The 20,695-nt window shown below is 27.0% G+C and overlaps 1 protein-coding gene across 1 annotated transcript; it reads left to right on the top strand.

Annotated features, from left to right (window-relative positions):
• Positions 1–10,297: 10,297 nt before the first annotated feature.
• Positions 10,298–19,715, top strand: LOC132920597 (uncharacterized). Its single transcript, XM_060983101.1, has 5 exons — positions 10,298–11,527; positions 14,217–14,361; positions 14,464–14,603; positions 18,928–19,113; positions 19,281–19,715. The coding sequence occupies exons 1-5, from the start codon at positions 11,338–11,340 to the stop codon at positions 19,457–19,459; spliced, it is 840 nt and encodes a 279-aa protein (XP_060839084.1). The 5' UTR covers positions 10,298–11,337; the 3' UTR covers positions 19,460–19,715.
• Positions 19,716–20,695: the final 980 nt, after the last annotated feature.

Raw genomic sequence — 20,695 nt, 5'->3', positions numbered from 1 at the left:
TTATTATCCACAGATAGTTTTAATACTTTTAAAGTTTTAAATATAATATTATATCCTGCGTTAAGAAATCCAAAAATGACTCATTCAATAGAGACTTAATCTACGGTAAGTATTTACAAATTCTTGATTTCTCTTAATTAATAACATTATAATATTTTAATAACATAAAATTTATTTTTGGATTTTAGATCGTTGTAATATAAATAACTAATTCATTTAACAAACGTATTACTGTCATAAATAATAGCAAAAGAATTCTAAAAATAAATTAGGCAACACAATTTTCGAATGAACATCAATTTTACGGTATATTTTTCTTGATATCTACGGATTTCGACATACTTCACGAATTTCAAACTCAATATTTTAATCCGGATAAAATTTAACATGAACGTTTAACACGTGGTTAGTGTTCTATCTAATATTAACGGCGTGGTATACTGTACAGATAATGCATACATATCTGTAGGAAACTCCTTTATCGGATATATCCACGATGATCTAAAATGAAACGAAACGTTACCATAATTATTGTACAGCAGTCCTCAGAAAACAAGATTTTAGACTTATAGAGTGAGAGTAAAGTCGAAACGAAATATGAATGAGTAATGTACTAATGTGGTATCGTCGTCTATGTAGATTAAATAAAGCTGGATAGTGGACATGATAACGCTGATAATTGATATTTTTATAGACATTAGGAATGACAATCTAGACGAAGATAAACTAAAAATTTATGAAATTTATCCATTAAAATGTGATTGTATTTTACGGAAACCTGATATTTATAATTACATTTATAGTAATCTGATAACAATACAATACAATTTCGGTTAGAATTTTTTCTCTAAATTAATACATTTTGAGTCGTAAACATTTTAGTAATAGTAAACATATTTATATAAATCTATATCAACATATTTTTGGATTTATTCCATTCTTAGTATTTATATTATTATGTTTACATGATAAAAATGTATTTAAATGTATTGTTAATATAATTTGTTTACAATTTTTTTCAACTTAATTTTTAATTTTTTAGTTTTTGTAAACAGTTATGATAACTAAGAAATTCTAACGTGGTTTTAAATATTATAAAATCAAAATTTAATATTATGTATTTGTATGTATACACAAACCTATAAAAACCTTGTATTTATGCAATTTAAATAAAAACATTTGTTGAAACTTTAGATGAAACTAAAAAATATTAAATAAATAAAAAGTTCATAATTTTTCAGAAAATGTTTTTATTAATAAAAATAAATGTTCTGTAGATATACGTATAGACGGATTGTTAAAGTACTTTTGAAATAAGTTAAATTTGTACAATAATTCATTGTGTATGGCAATTCTTACATTTAGATTATTTATGAATAGTTCTGGTACAGTATTTTTTTAATTTTCTAAAAGTTTTATTTTTCAGACTTAGCCCCTTTCATAAATTAATAAATTTTATATTATGTAATGTTATATGTATACTGTTTTTTTAAATTATTCTATTTTGATACACTTTTTGTAAATTCTTAAAAGTTTGTTTATACTATATAATGCAAAATATCGTAAGATATTTTATAGTAATTTGAATTGTTCTTTTATGTAATATTTACCTGTTCGTAAATTATAATATGCATATATATGCATATAGTGCCAATTGTAAAATATGTATAAATGCATTCAAACAGTTTTTTTGGTGTAAAACAATAAAAGTGAAAATGTATACATTATAATGGTAATTTATAGAGTGACAAAATCTATATGCTTTATATCGTATTGTTACGCCTATGATGCGTTAGTTTATTAATTTCATCTTATGTTAATATATTTAAAAATAAATAAATATTATTGACAAAGCTTAAATCATACAATATTAAGTCAAAACATATAATAGTACAGGAGTGACCAGCGAGAAGAGACTCGTGAGGCACCAAATATATTAATAATTATGAGAGCCAAAATGTAAAAAAAAAAAGGTCAAACATAAATATAAATGTACATAAATTCAATTTAAAAATTTTTTTGTAAAAATGTTACGATAAGATGCAAGCCGCATAAGTCTATGTCACGAGCCGCGGTTTGGCCACCCCTATGATAGTAATACTATAGTATCATAATATCGAGGCGGCAGTTAAAATCTCAAAACAAATTTACTTAATATGATATTTTTTAGGTCATATTATAAAAGATACAAAATGAGTCTGCAATAAAGTAAGCCATTGAAACACAAAACGTATATTATCCAAAAATACCGATAGCAAGTATAGTTGAAATAGTTAATTATATAGCACATAGAATATATACTGCAAATACTTTAATGATAATGGTAAATTTAGAAACTATATTGTATTAGAAATGGAAAAAATGTAATTAAGGTAATTATTTAATCGTCTAATATTGTTCAAATGGGATTTTATGTTTATCGATATAATTGATTTAGGTAGATACTCGGTGACTGAAAAAAACATTGCGTTTTAATTATTACAATATGTAAGACTAAGCGTACTATATTATATACTAATTAGCACATGTGCATACTGTATATATACTTGCGTACCTACAACACTGCGTAGATTATAAGTAGTATTGTGATTTGTGTTACTCCGGATCATTAAAACGTTAACCGATTTACCTGACTTCTATGTGAACATTTTACTAAGCCGCGTTTATGGACAATATGTAATGGTTATTATGCTATTATAGTGCATTTTTTAATGCCCGATTTGCGTTTCTCAAAATCATATTTCGATAATTAAAGATTTTAACGGTTGTCTGAACATTGGTGATTATACAGAAGAAATCACAAGTCATATTATGTTCTGTCCGTTTCAAAAAACTTTGCTTAATCAACTTTTCGTATAGCTTATTATAGTCTATAGATTAACACATTTCAGTGGGTTTGCTTAATTATTGTTTTACGAAACTAACGATATTAAATCGTACGTTAATAAATTATTAGTTTAATTTATTAATTTCATAATAATCGTACGGGATTAATTCGTACATAATTACAATAAACATATTATTTTACGTTATAGTTATGAATCATGAACTGTATACTGATAATATTTGTTGCACTTAGAAATGACGTATTTTTTTATGTTAGAAATTTAATTAAAAATATGTTTTACAAAAAACCATAATTAGGCTAATCTGTGCGTGTAGTGTCCAGTTTATGTTCAGATATGTATATTATGGAGCAGGTAATATAATGTTTTTTTTGTAGAACGCCTCGGTAAAATTAAAAACAGTTTTACGTCTATTATAATATAGTATATGGTTTTAAGATTAAAATTTGTTTGTTATAGGTAGGTTAACGGAAATTTTTAAATGTAATGAATGTTATCTTGCGTTGAAGGAAGACAATGAATAGACATTCAATTGACAGTTTTCTGGGAATTATTATTTTTTTTTTTAACACTGTATTGAATTAAACATTAATTTTCGATGATCATTTGATTGTGAAATTCTTAAATACAATTTTTTTTTAAAAAAATGCAATACTTGTTCCATGAACTAAGTTTTGTTAAAAACAAAAATATAATAACTTATATTAAATTTCATAATTATGTGTTATGGCGAGAAAAGCGTAAACAGACTTCTCACAGTAACACAAATACATCGCGACGGCTGATTATTAATTCGACTATCATAATATAATTAATTAATATAATATGATACCATATAAGATAAAATCCAATTTCATATAGTTATAAATATTTTTGTGTTCAGTGTGTAGGTAATTGTTATAATTTTTTTTCTTTAAAATTAAAAATGTATACATCGGTTGATCATTTTATATTAAAATTTTAATCCTCCGTCTTGTAAACTATTTCACGCGATTTTATAATTTATTTAATATTAAGTATGATATAATAATTAATGATATTTAAATATCATATTACAAATAATAGATTATTCAACTATTCAAAATCAAAAGAATATATAGGTACAATCGTAACATAGTACCTATATATTGTTTTATTAATTTATATTTCCTCCAAAAAATGTCATAAAATCATTACATATATTTACTTGGGTACCATCATTACTTAATAAGTATCTTATTATGTTTAAAAATTATCAACGTCGTGTTGAATAAGTATCGAAAACTAAACAGGTGAAAACTATTTGATATTAAAAACTAAGAGTATTTATCAAATATAATAGTATATAATTTAACATTTTGCTATTTATGTCCTTCATTTTGAAACATTCTAATTCAAATATAAATATCATATCAACCATATTTAATTATTTTTAAGCTTCAGGTACCTATATTGTGGCAATGATCATAATACCATAAATGCAAATATTCTATTTTAGTTTGTTTATGTTTTTCATGATCAAATATAAATATTTTCTCTTCTATTTAATACACCTATAGTTATATACTTATATAATATATATATATCGAATACAAATAATACATATTATACGCAGCTATTCCCAATACTCTGGTCTAATTTATTCACATCCATGATAAGTTTGTTTGTTACATTTAATATCAAAAATGGTATACCATTATACGTATTTTATAATATATTTTACAGCTACATCATATGTACCTATGTACCTATGTACCCATAGGCGCAATTAGACCAATATTTTTAGGAGTACCTACACAAAAAGTGAAGGGTTCACAAATAGCTGGAAACGCAATAGTTACTTATTTTGATAAATATACGATATACAACAAAATGTTTTAGTTAATGATAATGTTTAAATTAAAATAGTAACATTTTAATAGAAAAATGTCGTCATTCTTCGGGGTGCACAAGTCTGCAGTGTACCACCCTAGCTTCGCTAATGGTCATGTCTATCAATGCCGTCGAATCAAAAAAAAAAACCGACGAAACAATTATAATATAATTATTATGTAGTCAATCGAGATTTTTAAAAAGCAAATCGATACTAGTTGCGCAACATTGAATTTTGTTCGAACGTTACGCGTACGACGACTGTATAGGTAGGTGAATTCGATCGGTAGAAAAACGAATGCAAAGCTACTATAGGTATACATTAGTACATTTAGTACATTAGTTACATTAAACGCGTATGTACAGATACCATCGTCTACCGCCCTACCGGTCGATATACGGATAACGAGACAATTATTATTATAATAAAATTATTCTAAGAAAATAATCGTGGTCATTGATCGTTTCCACCGGATTTCGAAATGTGCAGTAAGACACGTCCCGCGGATTTCCAACCGACCGAACGCGTTGTAACAGTGTCGGCTAAAATGAAAAGTAATAAAAAAACGCACACGACACACACACACACACACACGATTCGGCGGTATTCGATAACCGGATATGATGTGGTCGCGTACGCCATACCGCTGGCTGTACAAGTGACGCAGACATACACGCGCCAACGTTCTTTGAAGACTTCCAATCGCTTTCGAGACACCGGACCGACGATTATTATTATTAAACGCCGATTTATACCAGGAGGTACCGATATACAATAGGTACCAACTCGTCGATGATTACCGTATGACCAGTGTAACGGCTGTCGATTTCGGTGTATAATACGTCTTAACTCCTAAACTACTACTAAACCGTCCGAAAAAACGCAAAAACAATAATAACCAGAACTCTGCGCGTTATGGCACTGATGACAACAAACGGTTCAATTAATAACGCATTATGTAATCGTTTTTATCGACCATTGTGTTGATATCGCGATCTCCAATAACGGATATACCTAGTCGGGGTAAATTTTTTTTTCATAAAATAAAATGTAAAATATAAATAAAACAATATTCAAACGCCACGACACTCGAAAATACTGCGATGTAGGTACATTCATATCTAATTTGTAATGACATTTCAATTTCCATAATATAGGTAGGTATGTCTTATTATTACGTTCATTATATTACACTCGCAACCCATTTGCATTCGAGTCAGATAATAATATATGCAGCTATAATTCTATTAATGCATTAAAGATGTCCCGAGAAAAGTATTAAATTTTTCAACCTGTTCGAAAATAAAAACGACATCGGATTCCATGAATATTTTGTCAAAAGGAAAAAATTCAGCACTTAATTTTCATATTGATATATTTATGATTCGTCGAATAAAACTAAAAGCAATATTTAAAACTGTCTAGAGTTGAATGATTTCACATTAATTGAGTTAGTATTCATACCACCTAATATTATAAGTAATTATTTATGGTTCGATTTGAATAGGTTATCGGAAAGTATAATTAAAAACACATATACATACACATAAATACATTTTTTATGATTCAAAATTTTTAATTAACATAAATTAATGTAAAAACGAAATATCTACTACAATTTTTTATGCTTATAAATTTAAGAATACATGTAAAAAAATAGTAAACACCGCAATAATTGATTTTTAATTATCTATTTTATGGAATGTAATATAGTAATGATTAACTATTTACTTATAATGAAATGTTTTAATATTAGTTTCCCGTATAATTACACATAGAATTTGTTTAAATATTAAATAACTTACATATTATAATAAATATCATAGTTTTATCTTAAGTTTGAAAAGTTTAAACGAATAATTTAGGATGGCTATTATTATTGTTGATGAAAAACATTTAGACGTTTTTACGAGAATATTATTAAATTATAATAATTGATATTATATTGCCAACATTTATTGTATTCATCAAACTATTATTTTATTTTTGGATTAATTATTTTTAATAGCCATTAGTGTTACAGTAAAACAACGTTGATGATAAAATAACCAGCATGGAAATAATTGTTGTAACCTGTTTAAGTTTCATAAATCAATTATCAATATACCCCATGTTGGGAACTTTAAATTTGTTTAAAACCTCTCCTATTGTTAGTATTTATTCAGGAACATTAAATAATTTATACCAAAACACGAGATTTTCATTTATCTAGTAATAATATATATAGTTATAGTGTTATACCGTACGTACAATTTCCATTTGAAACGCGGCCAATTTATTACGATAAATCATAATTACAAGTTTTAACAAATTCACTGATTATTTACGCTATCAGCACCACAATAAAATTGAATTTGTATATGATTATTTTATCAAAAACAATTTTTTAAATTAAATTTTATTCTATTCATTGTTGGCCATGGTCATATAGATAAAAAAATATTTCGATAATAACGGATCCATTAATGATTCCCAATTCATAAATTAATCAAATGTACAAACACTCTTGTAAAGAAAAAATTTATTTGTATCTTATACCGATTATATCAAAACAAATTAACATTCTATTTTATATTAGTTTAACTATACGTTATACGCGTATAGTTGGATGTAATGAGTATACATTAAATTGGACTGATTTAAATAAAAATGTCTATTGTGTTAGTATGTACTTACACCTAATTGGCTAACACGATTAGTATTATAAAATATATTTTTTAAAGTTTCGAATTATATGATAATATTAATACTGGTGGGTGTACAATAAAAGTGTTATTTATGTTTCCCTTTCCCAGTAGATTAGGCAGTTAAAAATTTAATAGAAATAATATGTTAAAATCGTTTACAATTCTATAATAACAAAATATTAAACACGTAGGCCATACAAACCTAACTACAAACTGCGTAAGATTATTTCAAGTTTATCCAATAATTATATAAGTACTAAAGTTTTATTAAAAATAAGCACTTTCTTACAAATATTTAAAAAAATTAGATAACATAGCAAAAAATAAAAAATAAAATAAAAATAGAAATTTTTTGTTTGATTTTTATTTCAAATTTATAGCTGAATTAGGTACAAGCTTAAATAATATTATTATATAATACTACATTGTAATGGAACATCTAAAATTCTAAAGAATATGAATGGAACCTAAAGACTTTCGACGAGCACATATGCTATAGTAGTATAACCCACTGATTTCAAGGTCCAAAAACGTAGAAAAAAAATTTGACCACACGACGGTATAAAAATGAATTGACACGTTTTAAAGACGTAGATATACAGTGACTCATTCTTTACACGCCTTAAATAATGATGAATTTATTAAAATTCTTATTTTTAGAATTCTTTCTCGTATAACATCTACAAAGATCATATTTTAAAATTATTGTGATTGTTCTAACCAAGAATTCCGTTCGAACATCAAATTTTCAAATGATAACTTGCTTTTTTTACTGTAAATTATTTGTTGAATAATGATTTTAGTTGTATGTACCTAATTCAAAATTGAAACGATTAGTTTTTCTATTATTTAATTGTTTATGCAAAAATTAAAGCACTTTAAACAGTTAAAAAAATATAAAATGTATATAGTACCGTACTAGTATTTATTATACTTGGCTTATTTTTTGAAATAATATAACTATATTGATAAAAATATTTATTACTTAAATTTTCAAGTCATCATTATTATAGCTCTCATGTATTCTACACTCATCATCATGGACTTATTAATTAACTTTAAAAACACTCATTAACAACTTTAATTTCGACACAACATTTTCAAAAAAAATATTTATCAAATAATTTTAAATTAAAAATAAGGGTTCTAAAATTCAAAATAAAATATAGAAGTTATTGACGCTAAAATCACAATAGTTCATATAGTGTACGACCTTTATGTATATTTAAGAATTCAAAAAATCAGATTTCGAATTTCTTTATTATCGAAGAAAAAAAGGGTTTAGAAAACTTTGGGACTTTAGTTCTATTCATATCTACGGCAGAAGTGCAGATCACACTCACGAAAATAGTATAATAATAATAATAATAACATCACCGTCGACAACATTAATAATAATAATATGTCCGTCGGTCGTATTCAATCGTTACAAATATTTACATCGCGTCACGCGGCGTTTTGCAATATTCGCATCGAAACACCGCGTATAAGCCCCATCCCGAGACGGGCGCGAAGAAGCGTCTTCCGCGTACACGTAGCATTGTCTAGCGGAAAATTTACCGGTATTTCCGGTATGCGCGCAGTCGTTTTCATGCCGTTTTCGGATACGACCGACATCACGCACACACTCGCAATACCGGTTGCTCGCGGTTTCCCCGCGGTATATCCGGCTGGGCATAGATAGTATAATATAGTAGTTATATAGTCCGCGACGCGTTTGTATGGTTAATATTACGGTGCACCGGAGTTAAGTAGTGGTAGTAATAGTAGTAGTAATAGTAGTTGTAGTAGTAGTCGTCGTCGTCGTTGTAGTAGTGGCAGTATAATATAGTAGTAGTAGTAGAAACGGACTATAAACGGTCAACCAAACCGGCCAGGAATCGCGTACCTATAGCGTGTGTGTGTGCGTGTATGTGTGTGTGTGTGTGTGAATGTGTGAGAGAGTCGTAAGTGAGTGTGTGAGCGTGAGTTGTTCAATGAATGGATATGAGTTCAGTACGTGTATGGACACTGGGCACGCGCACACGACATTACACGCCGAACCGCTCGACCGGCGTATCACATTCGCAAAATTCATTGCAATTTTATTTCAAAATCGTTATTTGATTTGATTTTAATTTTTAGTTTTATTTCTGTTCACGTTTGTACAGTTTTTAAAAATAGTTTTGTTTTTCATACAACTAAACAAAAAAAAAATTCTGTCGATTACGCGTACGTGTTGCACAACGCACGGCGACATATCTCGAGTGCGTCACGGACGGACGAAGGTTTCATCAATCGTGTTACAGATAATCGTGTCGGTCGGTGGGACTTTCGTTCGTTTGGATCGCTCTCGCAACCGTCTGCAGAAATTTTGTTTCGTTTTTTTTGTTCTTCTCACTATCATAATGTTCAGTGACACACAGTATTAACATTATAATATTCTATTCGCGTAAGTGTAAATCATTATTTTAACGCTCAGCCAATCGCCGAAGACCAAAGCTTGCTCGACTCAAACGGATATTCCCAAGTGTAAGACGTTGAAAGTTCTTTTAAAAATGAAGTTGTTATTATAATGCTATAAAATTAATTTAATATGTTACCTACGATTATTGCTATTTTATTGTACACTGACTCGTTAAGATATATTATTTTGTTTATATATTAAATTTGTGTTTAATTAATAAAAGCTCCACGTATTATTTAGTTGTAAACAAATCAACAAAATATAAAAATGACGTAATTTTTAAAGTATTTCTAAATCCAAATCTGATTTGGACTTTTTAGTTTTTGGAACACAAGACCAAATGTGCAATATAATTTTATATTTTAAAGCTTTTCTTTTTTTTAACTAAATGGACTCACAATGTTATAATAATTGCCTATTTAGTATTTACTTTATCGCGTCTTTATTTTACAACAGAATTCGATAAAAATATTTCTGTATAAACGTTATGCTATCTCTTACGGTTGCCAGTGATGAGAACAGTTGATTTCGAGATGTTCTTTTGTATTTTACGTGGACTTTGAATTTCTTGATTACCGTGTTCAAATGTGTACTTATTGTATTTAGTCTAAAACTAATGACCTATTTTTGTACGAATTTCCATACAGGTATAGGCTCTAATATGAATTTTATTATTATTTATATCAATTACAAACACTTAAACTTCGAACACTTCACACGCATCGTTGAACAATAACCGTGTAGAATAGAAACTATGACCGAATATTGTTGTCTCGTATTTACCTATAGGTACGTTATTATTATGACCGATAACGGTAATTAATAATAATGATTGGAATAAAAATTAAGTCACGTTGAATGTGTATTAGTTTTTATTGGTATTTTTGTGTACGCGTTTATATATTTAACGACTGTGTTGCATGCATTATTACATTAAAATATGTTAAGCTGCTATTAGCCAATATTTACGATCTGTGGAAGTGCGCGTGCGCGCGTGTGTTTATTATAACACGATTTTCCCAATAATTACAGCAGTTAAAATATTATAATGTTCTTATCTATTGGAATACCGAAGTAATAAAACCACCTAGGAAGTCATATTCCACTAGTTACGTGCGGGCCTGCGAGAATTATATCGATGTGGGCACGGTACAGGAGAACGCCAAAGACGGCTGGCTGCGGCGGCGGCATTCGGTTTATCGCGACCGGCATCGGCTTATCTGAATGTCAATGTCCAAAGACGGTTTATTCCACCTTCTTCACTCATCATCTGGTCTTCTCCCACCCACAGGCCGGCGTTATCGCTTCGCCCGGCTCGTCCGTCGACACCGTTGTTCGCGATTCGTTCGAGAAAGTCTCGAGTCGCGAACCGACCGTTTACCCACATTCGCGGTACACAACATTTTGATAATAAATTACTGTAATTTTCCGTTTTCGTCGCCACTACCAACCCGGTAATATTATACATTATTCCTGTAAAAGTAATTGTAGGACAGCGAAACCATAATGGGACATTCACTGCGATTGATCACATACCTGGTGCCCAGCCACCCCGTTGAGTTGTACGAGTGCATCGCCCATTTCCTGGAAGAACAGCTTCACGTCAGCGCGACGCTCGTCTACGAATCCAGAGACCCCATCGACCTGTACAACGACGACCGTCCCGATCCTTTTTGTCTAAAAGAAGTGGACATAGGTACAGAAACAAAAATAATTATTAATTAATTATATAATATAATATTTTAATGTTTGTTGTTAGTCGATCAACTGAAATAAGTGAAATATAATAATAATAATAACAATATGCACATTTTTTAATTAATAATTTGTTAAAAACTGTTAAAATTAGATGATAATATGTCAAAAGTAATGCATAGTAGTGTTGTGTATATTAAGGCACATTTATTGTTACTTAATACAATTATTATTTATTTTAACGAAATCAGAAAAAGCCGTTAACGTACGTTGTTGGGAATCTGTTGTCTGGCTTCATCAATGTTATTAATGGAACGAATATAAAATTATTTAGATAAAAACGTTTCATATTCGACAGCGTTCACGAACATTTGTGATATTTAGTTTTGCATAAACGCTAATTTTTGATGAAATATTTTACTGCATCATACTCATTACTCGTTTTCTCGTGATAACATCGTATTATGAAAGTTCTTTTTTTTTGAATGAACGGCTATTGTAGTACATAAAAATTAAATTATTAATTATATTTTCACACACATCTAGTTACAGAGCAATTGATATATTTTATTCAGTGGATGCCTTAACGCAGTTTTATTGATAACAAAACGTGTCAATACAATTTTATTATGCACGGTTAATCACGTGTTTCATAAATGTGCATTCAGCATGTTCGAAAATAAACCTTCAATAATAGCGATATCAGCAATGAACTTAAAACTTTTGAACTTTGTTATCTATATTGTAATGCGATTTTAAGACCTAATTTTATAAGAAAAAAAACACTTTACACTTTCTAATTTAATTTATTTATAGTATATTTCCCACGATTAAACATGATTATTTTATAATTGGAATTATATAGTTATAAATTGTTTTGAATTAGCAATAACTAATTATAATCGGGCACACTATTCTTCGGGTGATTTATCCGTTAAAATTTAGTAATAATAATAATAATTTAATGTATGTATGCCAAGCACTGGTTTATCGTCAGCTAGTTTCACCTAGGTAGGTCGATATATAGGTAGGTAGAAGGTATATTGTTTGTATACATATCGAAAATTCTCCATTGGCAGGATTACGATGTATAAAATATATCTTTGACATGAAATTAATATATTTAAATATATTTTGATCAGAAAAAAACAACAAATTTTATTTGGTCACTGTAAATTATTATTGTGACTAATCAAATTGTCCGTATATATGTAATGGAAACATTCGTAGTTTTTTATATTTTATGTTTGCACGATTCCAAACATTATTGTTTTTTGAATGAAATAGATTTAATGTAATTACGTTTTAGTAATTTCACCAATAAATTGACGCCAAAGCACCTTATATATGGACTATGGACCAGCTTTTTTCAAGCAACTTTAAATCAATTTTTTGAACTTTAATATTTTTTGTATAGGTATTATGTTTATATCTTCTCTTTTACGTACTAAATCATAGATTTTAATACTTTTAGCAAAAACAAAATAATCAAATTATCGTAAAAATCACTTTTTTTCGTCGTATGAATATAATACAATACATCATTCACAGTTAATATAACATTTATAATGTTTATGATTAATAATATTATTATTTTTTTGTTTTTATATTGTGCTATTAAAATTAATAATTTTGTTCAGAATAATTTAAATTAAAAAACATAAAAGTTAATGTATTTTTTAATGTCATGTAAAAGTCAATTGTTTACATACCTGTTTTGTACAAATTAAAAAAAAATAGTAAATATAAAATTAACAATATTTTAAAATGATAATAACACAAATAAAAAAATAATATAAGATAAATAATAAATAACTCTCTATGAATTTGATGCTTATATATTATACAAACATTAGTTTGAATAATTTATTTAATTTCATCTGTAATATAAAATAACTTTTACACTTAATGTTTTATTTATAAGATTCACATATTAATGCTTTATATCATTACATAATGTATATTAACTTGGACAGAGGACATAAATCAATCATCAATCAGTTTCTTTCTTTAATTATTATCGCCATCATCATCATCATCATCATCATCTTCGTCGTCGTCGTCGTCGTTAGTAAATAATTTCAAATGTTTAATGATCTCATTAAAATAACCATTAATAGTGTAATGCGCCAAAAACGAAATTCTCAATACAAAACGTATTATGATTGGTACGTGCAATCATTTTAAATTCTTTGTTTTTGTGATCAAAATTTTAAATTTTATACTACCTAATATAATCGCGGCGACAAATATTTACATATAAAATATTGTTATATACAATTATGGAAACTGATTAAGACCAACATATTGTATTTAAAATCTATAGCCACACAATAATGAGTAAATGTTTGTCGAAAATGAAGTGTTTTCGTTTAAATGATAAAACTTATTATAACAGTTGTCGATGAGAATAATATTTTATAGATACTTTGTCATACTGAATACTGACTGTAATATAACTAATAGAAATATCTTTTGAAGTATTTAATAGATTTGTATATGATCGGTGAAATAATATAACACCTACTCACTGCGTCACTTTCTCTGAATATAAATGTATAAATGTGCATGTAAAATTATTAATATATAATATTAAAACAGTAACACAGTAGGTGCCGATTTACTATAACAATACAATATGTATTACGTATACAAACAACTACACCGTTTTCGTGCGTTTTTATGTATAGGTTTTTTGAGCCCGACGCATTACCTAAAGATGAAAAGGTCGAAAAAAATTGAGTTGCTGCCGATTACACCTGTGTTCGTTCATCCCAAGAACACGGCACAAAAACAGGGATACTACGCGGACATTATTATGCACACGGATGTCGAGTTAGCTAGCCCACGATATCAGCGGGACATATTGAAATATAAGCTACGCAGCCAATAACCTTATTGTTTTTTTTTTTTTTTTATTCAAACAACCGAAAATAGGAAAAACGTTAAGTCATTTCTGGACCTGAGAGGCTGCAATTGGGGATACACAGGAGACAATTCGCTCAGCAGTAGCCTCACCATGCAGAAGTTGCTCAGGGCTCATGGCGAAAACTCGTCGTTTTTCGGCAACACGATAAGTAATTATAATTTTATTACAATTATATTTTGCACATTAAGTATCGCTGGAACAGCAGGGCACATCTGCGTGCGGGCTACAAGTCATATGGTCTATTGTATTGTAAGGCGGCCAAAAATTTTTTTCCTTCCGTCAATTAACAAATTCAAACTGATTATTATAGCACAAAATATTTAGGTCAGATTTAGTAGGTAAGTACGCAATTTTTTTTTGTTTTACACTGGATAAATAATAATAAAAAAACACATTCCTCGACATTTTTAAACATACATTATCCAACACTGAAAATATTTTAATTATTAATGTATCTATACAATAGTAATATGTGAAATTATGTCTTCATCTTGCATAAAAAAAACCATATATAACAATATAATCATAACAAAACAATGTTTGGTCGACAATAATATTATTAGTCACTACTTCAGTGCAGCTAACTCGACAGTAAAACAAATTCTGAAAAAATTGCGCGTCAAGACATTCCAATGGTCATACTATAAATATATCAAGTGCAGGTAGCTCGACAAATAAAACAGAAATTAATTAGAAAATGATAAACACGCATATTATATTATTGTTAAATATCAGATTCAAAGTACTTGCATTATGAACTATATTCTTCATAAAATGTCTAAATAAATATGAATGTATCTGTCACACTTTAATTACGTATAAAAAAATTAATTATAACTAAGTACACCAAATATTAAGTAATTAAGTACCTATGTATAATTTATTTTGAAAAACTAAAATACTAATATAGTTATTAAATTTGCAATTCACGTACTTAATTACAATTTTTATTTTAAATTTACATTTGATATTAAAAAAAATATTTTGTGATCTTCAATCATATTGTTTTATTATTTTACAAAAAATAGGTATACCTATTTAATTATATTTTTATTTTCCATTCGTGAAATAAGTTGAGATTAAAAATACCATTATTTTAATTTGAATTTTAAAATATTAAAATTTTAAAATACCTACTGTACCTATAATACTACCTTAATATTACCCCGAAATAATGACGTCAATTGGCCATTTAATATGCGACCTTATAATTTTTAATTATTATTTTGCAACTCAACATATTTGTAGGATTTAATACAGGATCACGTTAAATGTTTAATGAAAAATTACGATGTAATAAAAGTTAATTCATTGGCTGTTCACAAAACAATGTATGGAATATGGATGTATATCGAAAGTTAAAAAAAGTTATTGCCTATAAAAAATAACTTACTTTAAAACCAGTTATATATTTATGTGGAAGCGTTTCACATTTAGTCTTCAATATGATTTATATTTTAATAAACATCTAAACATATTTTACTGAATAAAAACCTACCTTACTTTGCACTTATATATCTTATATGTATATTATTTACGTAGCATATCTTTTGTCACCACCTAAGTATACTATTTTTTTAATTTTAATCAAAGAATATTTATATTTTATTAATCTTCAAATAAAATTATGATTGTCTAAAATAATTAAAAACTATGATTTTTTTTTTTTAAATTCAAAGTTATTTCTACATAAATCATAAACCAATATATAGGAATACCTAAAAATTTGTTTTTTTAACTTTTATTTGAAAATATTAACTTAATTATTGCCAACATTGTTTATTTTCATATATCACTCATTGTATCTTGGTCTTACGTGGGACATTTTAAAATACATTTATATGTGATTTTCTTTGAAATATATTATATTATACATTTTTAATTAGATTTATTGATAATAAAACTTAAAAGTAGAAAAAGTTATTTTCCATCATACATAGGAATATAAAAAATTTATACACAGTGTCCCGTGAAGATTTACCTATTGCGATACCTCCTGAAATAATGGAAATATCATAATTCTGGTTTTTCAATAAGATTCACAGGGTCAAGAATAAAAATATTTCATGTTTTAATTTATTTTAATGTTTTGGTAAAATAGTTCAATAATATATTTTTTATTTAATTATTTTCAAAAAAAATTGAAGATAGGCATTTTGTAGTTCATTTTTCTGAAAACATTGCGTTTTAACATTTTAATTTCTTGATTTTTAATATTTTTCTAGTTAAAAAAAAAACTGCGAATTATTTATTTAATACAATAGTGGTATCATTGTGATTGCATTAAACACGTGGGCGGCGTGCTCGTACGGCCGGTGAACGCTTTCAATGTGGCTCACAATGTTCAAAAAATACTAAAAATCGGGAGATTAATGAAATTAAAATGTTGAAACGTCAATATTTTCAGAAAATGAACTCTACAAAATAGTTTCAATAAATAAATAAATCTTCAATTTTTTTATTGAAAATAATTAAATAAAAATATATATTTTTTTATTGAAAATAATTAAATAAAAATATATATTTTTTTAACTTTTTTACCAATACATTAAGATAAATTAAAACATGAAATATTTTTAGTTCTTGTCCCTGTGAGTTTTATAAAAAACCAGAATTATGATATTTCAATTATTTCAGGAGATATCGTAATGGGTAAATCCTCACGGAATACCTTGTATATTTTTTTACAATATTTTGGATAGAAAGTTCATTTAATTTAAAATAGAAAGTACTTACAACGACAATGACAAACTAATTTATAAACACAGTTCTTTCACTCAATTGTTCATATCGATTATCTTTTTATTATAATGTGGTCTTTAAAGGTAATGGGCATAATTAGTCGTCGAAGTAAGTGGTGGGGGGGATAATTAATTTGAATTGTAAAAAAACTGTAATGCGTAAGTTAAGTTAAAATGTTTATTATAAATAGTTAAAAAAAACAATGCATAGAAAAATTATTATTATTTATGTGTAGTTTAATTTATTGGGGATTAATACATTTCTATGTTATTTATCAAATCACTGCAGTTGGCTTATTGGTTGTGTGATTTTTTCTATCTAAAAAAAATTTTAAATAAAAAGTTTGATGTGTCTAATACTCTAATTCTCTAATCATATTGATAAATTTACACAAAAATACAGAAGAGTACACATGCAAAACCAACGACAACCTACCTATTTGATTGGTCACTGAAAAACAATTATTTATTGATTATTATTATTATTATAGTGTTCTTCTTCGAAAACTTGATGCATAATATCCATGGTATATTACCTATAATTCTACGTTAGGATGATAGGTAATCAATACTATAGTTGTATCTGCCTATATATTTTATCACGGCACATTACCTGTTATTATAATACACTTAAAACGACTTGCTTAATTATTGTTTTTTAAGAGTAGAGTAATTATACACAATAACGATAATAATTATTATATAGTTACTAAATAGTTACAAAAAAAAAAAATCGAGGGGAGTTCATTAAATGTAATTTTGAAAACATCAGACGTTTTGTATAAAATACCACCACAATTAGATACTCCAAGCATGCAATTTTCATTATAAAACATTTTTTCTTTTTCCGTGTCCATCATTAAACATATATTTGAGAGAGAACGATTTACAAACCATGATCATCCCCTTTTCCCTTTAATAATAAATTAATTCAAATTTTAATTTTGGAATTTTTAAATACTCTTATGAGTCTTATGAACAATATTATTTTAAAATCCTAAGATTTTTATACAATTAAAATAGTTTCCTGTTGAAATACAAAATTCTCTTTTTAAATGAAAACCACAATGTTTTATTGTAAATTATTATCATTATTTATTTTTTTTTTTTTTAATGTTAATCATATAATATATAAAGCAAAATTAAAATTAGTAGTTCCCAAGTTATTACATTTTAAGTGCTTTAATAATAGCCCATGATAATTAATGTATAAGTTATGGAGGCCATTTGATGATTTAAAAATTGTAGTAATTAATATTAAAGTTTAATAATTTGTAAAAAATTATTAGGACATAGTAAGTACTAGATATATCTTATATTGTTCATAAGCCATTATTATGAAGTACATTGTTAACAGCAAATAAAATAAAATAATACAGACAGCGTCAACAGTCCAAAAAAATAAAATTAATAATTAATAATTTATCGTAAACTAATTCAAATTTAAACGATAATATGTAGAAAAAATTTAAACATTTTAAAACTTGGTTTTCAATAAGTGTATTCATTTACAGTTGGAAAAATTATAATTTCAATAGAATAGTGAAAATACGCATTATTAAAGAATAAAAAGGGGTGTGGGTATCGCTCTGTATAATACACGTGTTAAGCATGTCATGTAGGTACATCGAACTGTAACTTAAGAGTGCGACAAATGTGAATCATAACAATAAAGTATATAATATTATAATACATATCTGAGAACCGGCGATGTGCGCGTGCGTGTTGCAGAGACCGGAAATCATTTGTTGACAGTAGAGAAGGTGCAAGATAAACAAGTTATGGCCGCAGCCGTTGACTCAGTGGCCTTTTACAATTACAAAAATGTTTTGCACAAGGACTCGGACGACATAAATATTTTGCAAAGTGTCGGGGCGCTGCCTCCGTACGCGATCGTCTGCGGAAAAAACTTAAACGGTAATAAACGGTTTGACTTGTCGTTACGTATAATGCGTCCTATTATAACAATATGTTTTTAATTTGGTTCATACCAAATGTAACGCCCCTTGGACATTTGGTATAAAAAAAAAAAAATACCGTTACAAAACGTCCTCGTGATGATATTATGTTAATGTTTGGTACAGGAGATCTGAAATCGAAAATTGTGAACGCCTTGTCGAAAGCTACGATTACTAAGCAATGGAAAGACAAGTTTGAGAAGTTTGGTTTAATCAAATTCACGGAAAACTCTTCCGACGCATACACTGAACTAGAATTCAACGAGCCTCTGGACGGAAACGGATTATCGTCGGTCTATTATTGAAGAGACGACAGTACGCGTAAAATAATTCCATCCTAATATTATCGCCGAACTACTTCCCTATTAATAATCATCGTTGGACCTATTAAGTCTTTTATATATATATTATTCCACTTTTCAGAGAATTTGAGTTAAATTATTTATACTAAATTATACATATTATAATATATACTATTAAAAACTTAAATGTATATTATAAATTAATTTGGTTTTGTTGTGATATGTTATTTATAATATTATACAAATTTTAAATCGGCAATGATGATTTTTTTTTATTACAACTAACCTATTTATACCAATTAATTATACATAGGTACAATATTTTGTTATAATATTATAATTAATTTACACCATAGTTGATAAATAAATCTTATGTTGAGGTAATTTTGTCTGCAATATTTGTTTAATTTGTTTAAAAACTTTTTGATTGTTCAATCAGTATGACTAATATCACCCTATAATAATAATTAATTGTGTTATTAAACTATAATTCGTTCGCTGTATTATAAACATCATTCAATTGAATAGTTTAAATAGCATAATAATAATAATAATAATAAGATAATAAAACCAAATGAATTTTATGTTTTATTCTGTCGTTTTATTTTTAGAATAAACTGGAAATATCGCATTCAGTACAAATTATTGGAGTAATGAAAATTATAGCTAAACAAGTATTTGATTAGTTAAATGTAATATTAAAATGTGCAATATTATTCTCTAATCTACAAATTCAAATTTAATTTTAGTAAAATAATCAAGATTTTCTTTTTTTTTGTGTGTAATTATTTTATATTTTTATCTTTAATAAATAATAATGATACATAATTAATATATAATATATATTATATTAGCCAATGTTATAAAATATAAAAGTATTATTAATAAGACCATTAATTATAAATACTATTTATAATCAATGATAAGACGTAGAAATAATATAAAAGTGTCGTTTCAATAAGTAACCGCTAGATAGCACTACAAGGATCAAATAAACAAAAAGTACTAATGGTTGTAACTTGTAAGTAATATATCATAGAAAATAATTTTTTTTGTTATTTAACGATTTAACGGAACTTAGGTAATTTGAGTATACCTCTTACTTAGGAAAAACTATACTTATTTTAGTTTATTTTCATTAAACATATACTATGAAGAATTTATAAGCATTTAATTAGGTTATTATATTATTGTATTTTAATTAATTAAAATAAAAAAAAAAGTAAATAAAATCTCCAT

The sequence above is a fragment of the Rhopalosiphum padi genome, chromosome 2 (assembly GCF_020882245.1).
Source record: "Rhopalosiphum padi isolate XX-2018 chromosome 2, ASM2088224v1, whole genome shotgun sequence".
In the NCBI taxonomy this organism is placed as follows: Eukaryota; Metazoa; Arthropoda; class Insecta; order Hemiptera; family Aphididae; genus Rhopalosiphum; species Rhopalosiphum padi.
Note: the sequence above shows the minus strand (reverse complement) of the source record. Positions and strands in the feature narration are given on the sequence as shown.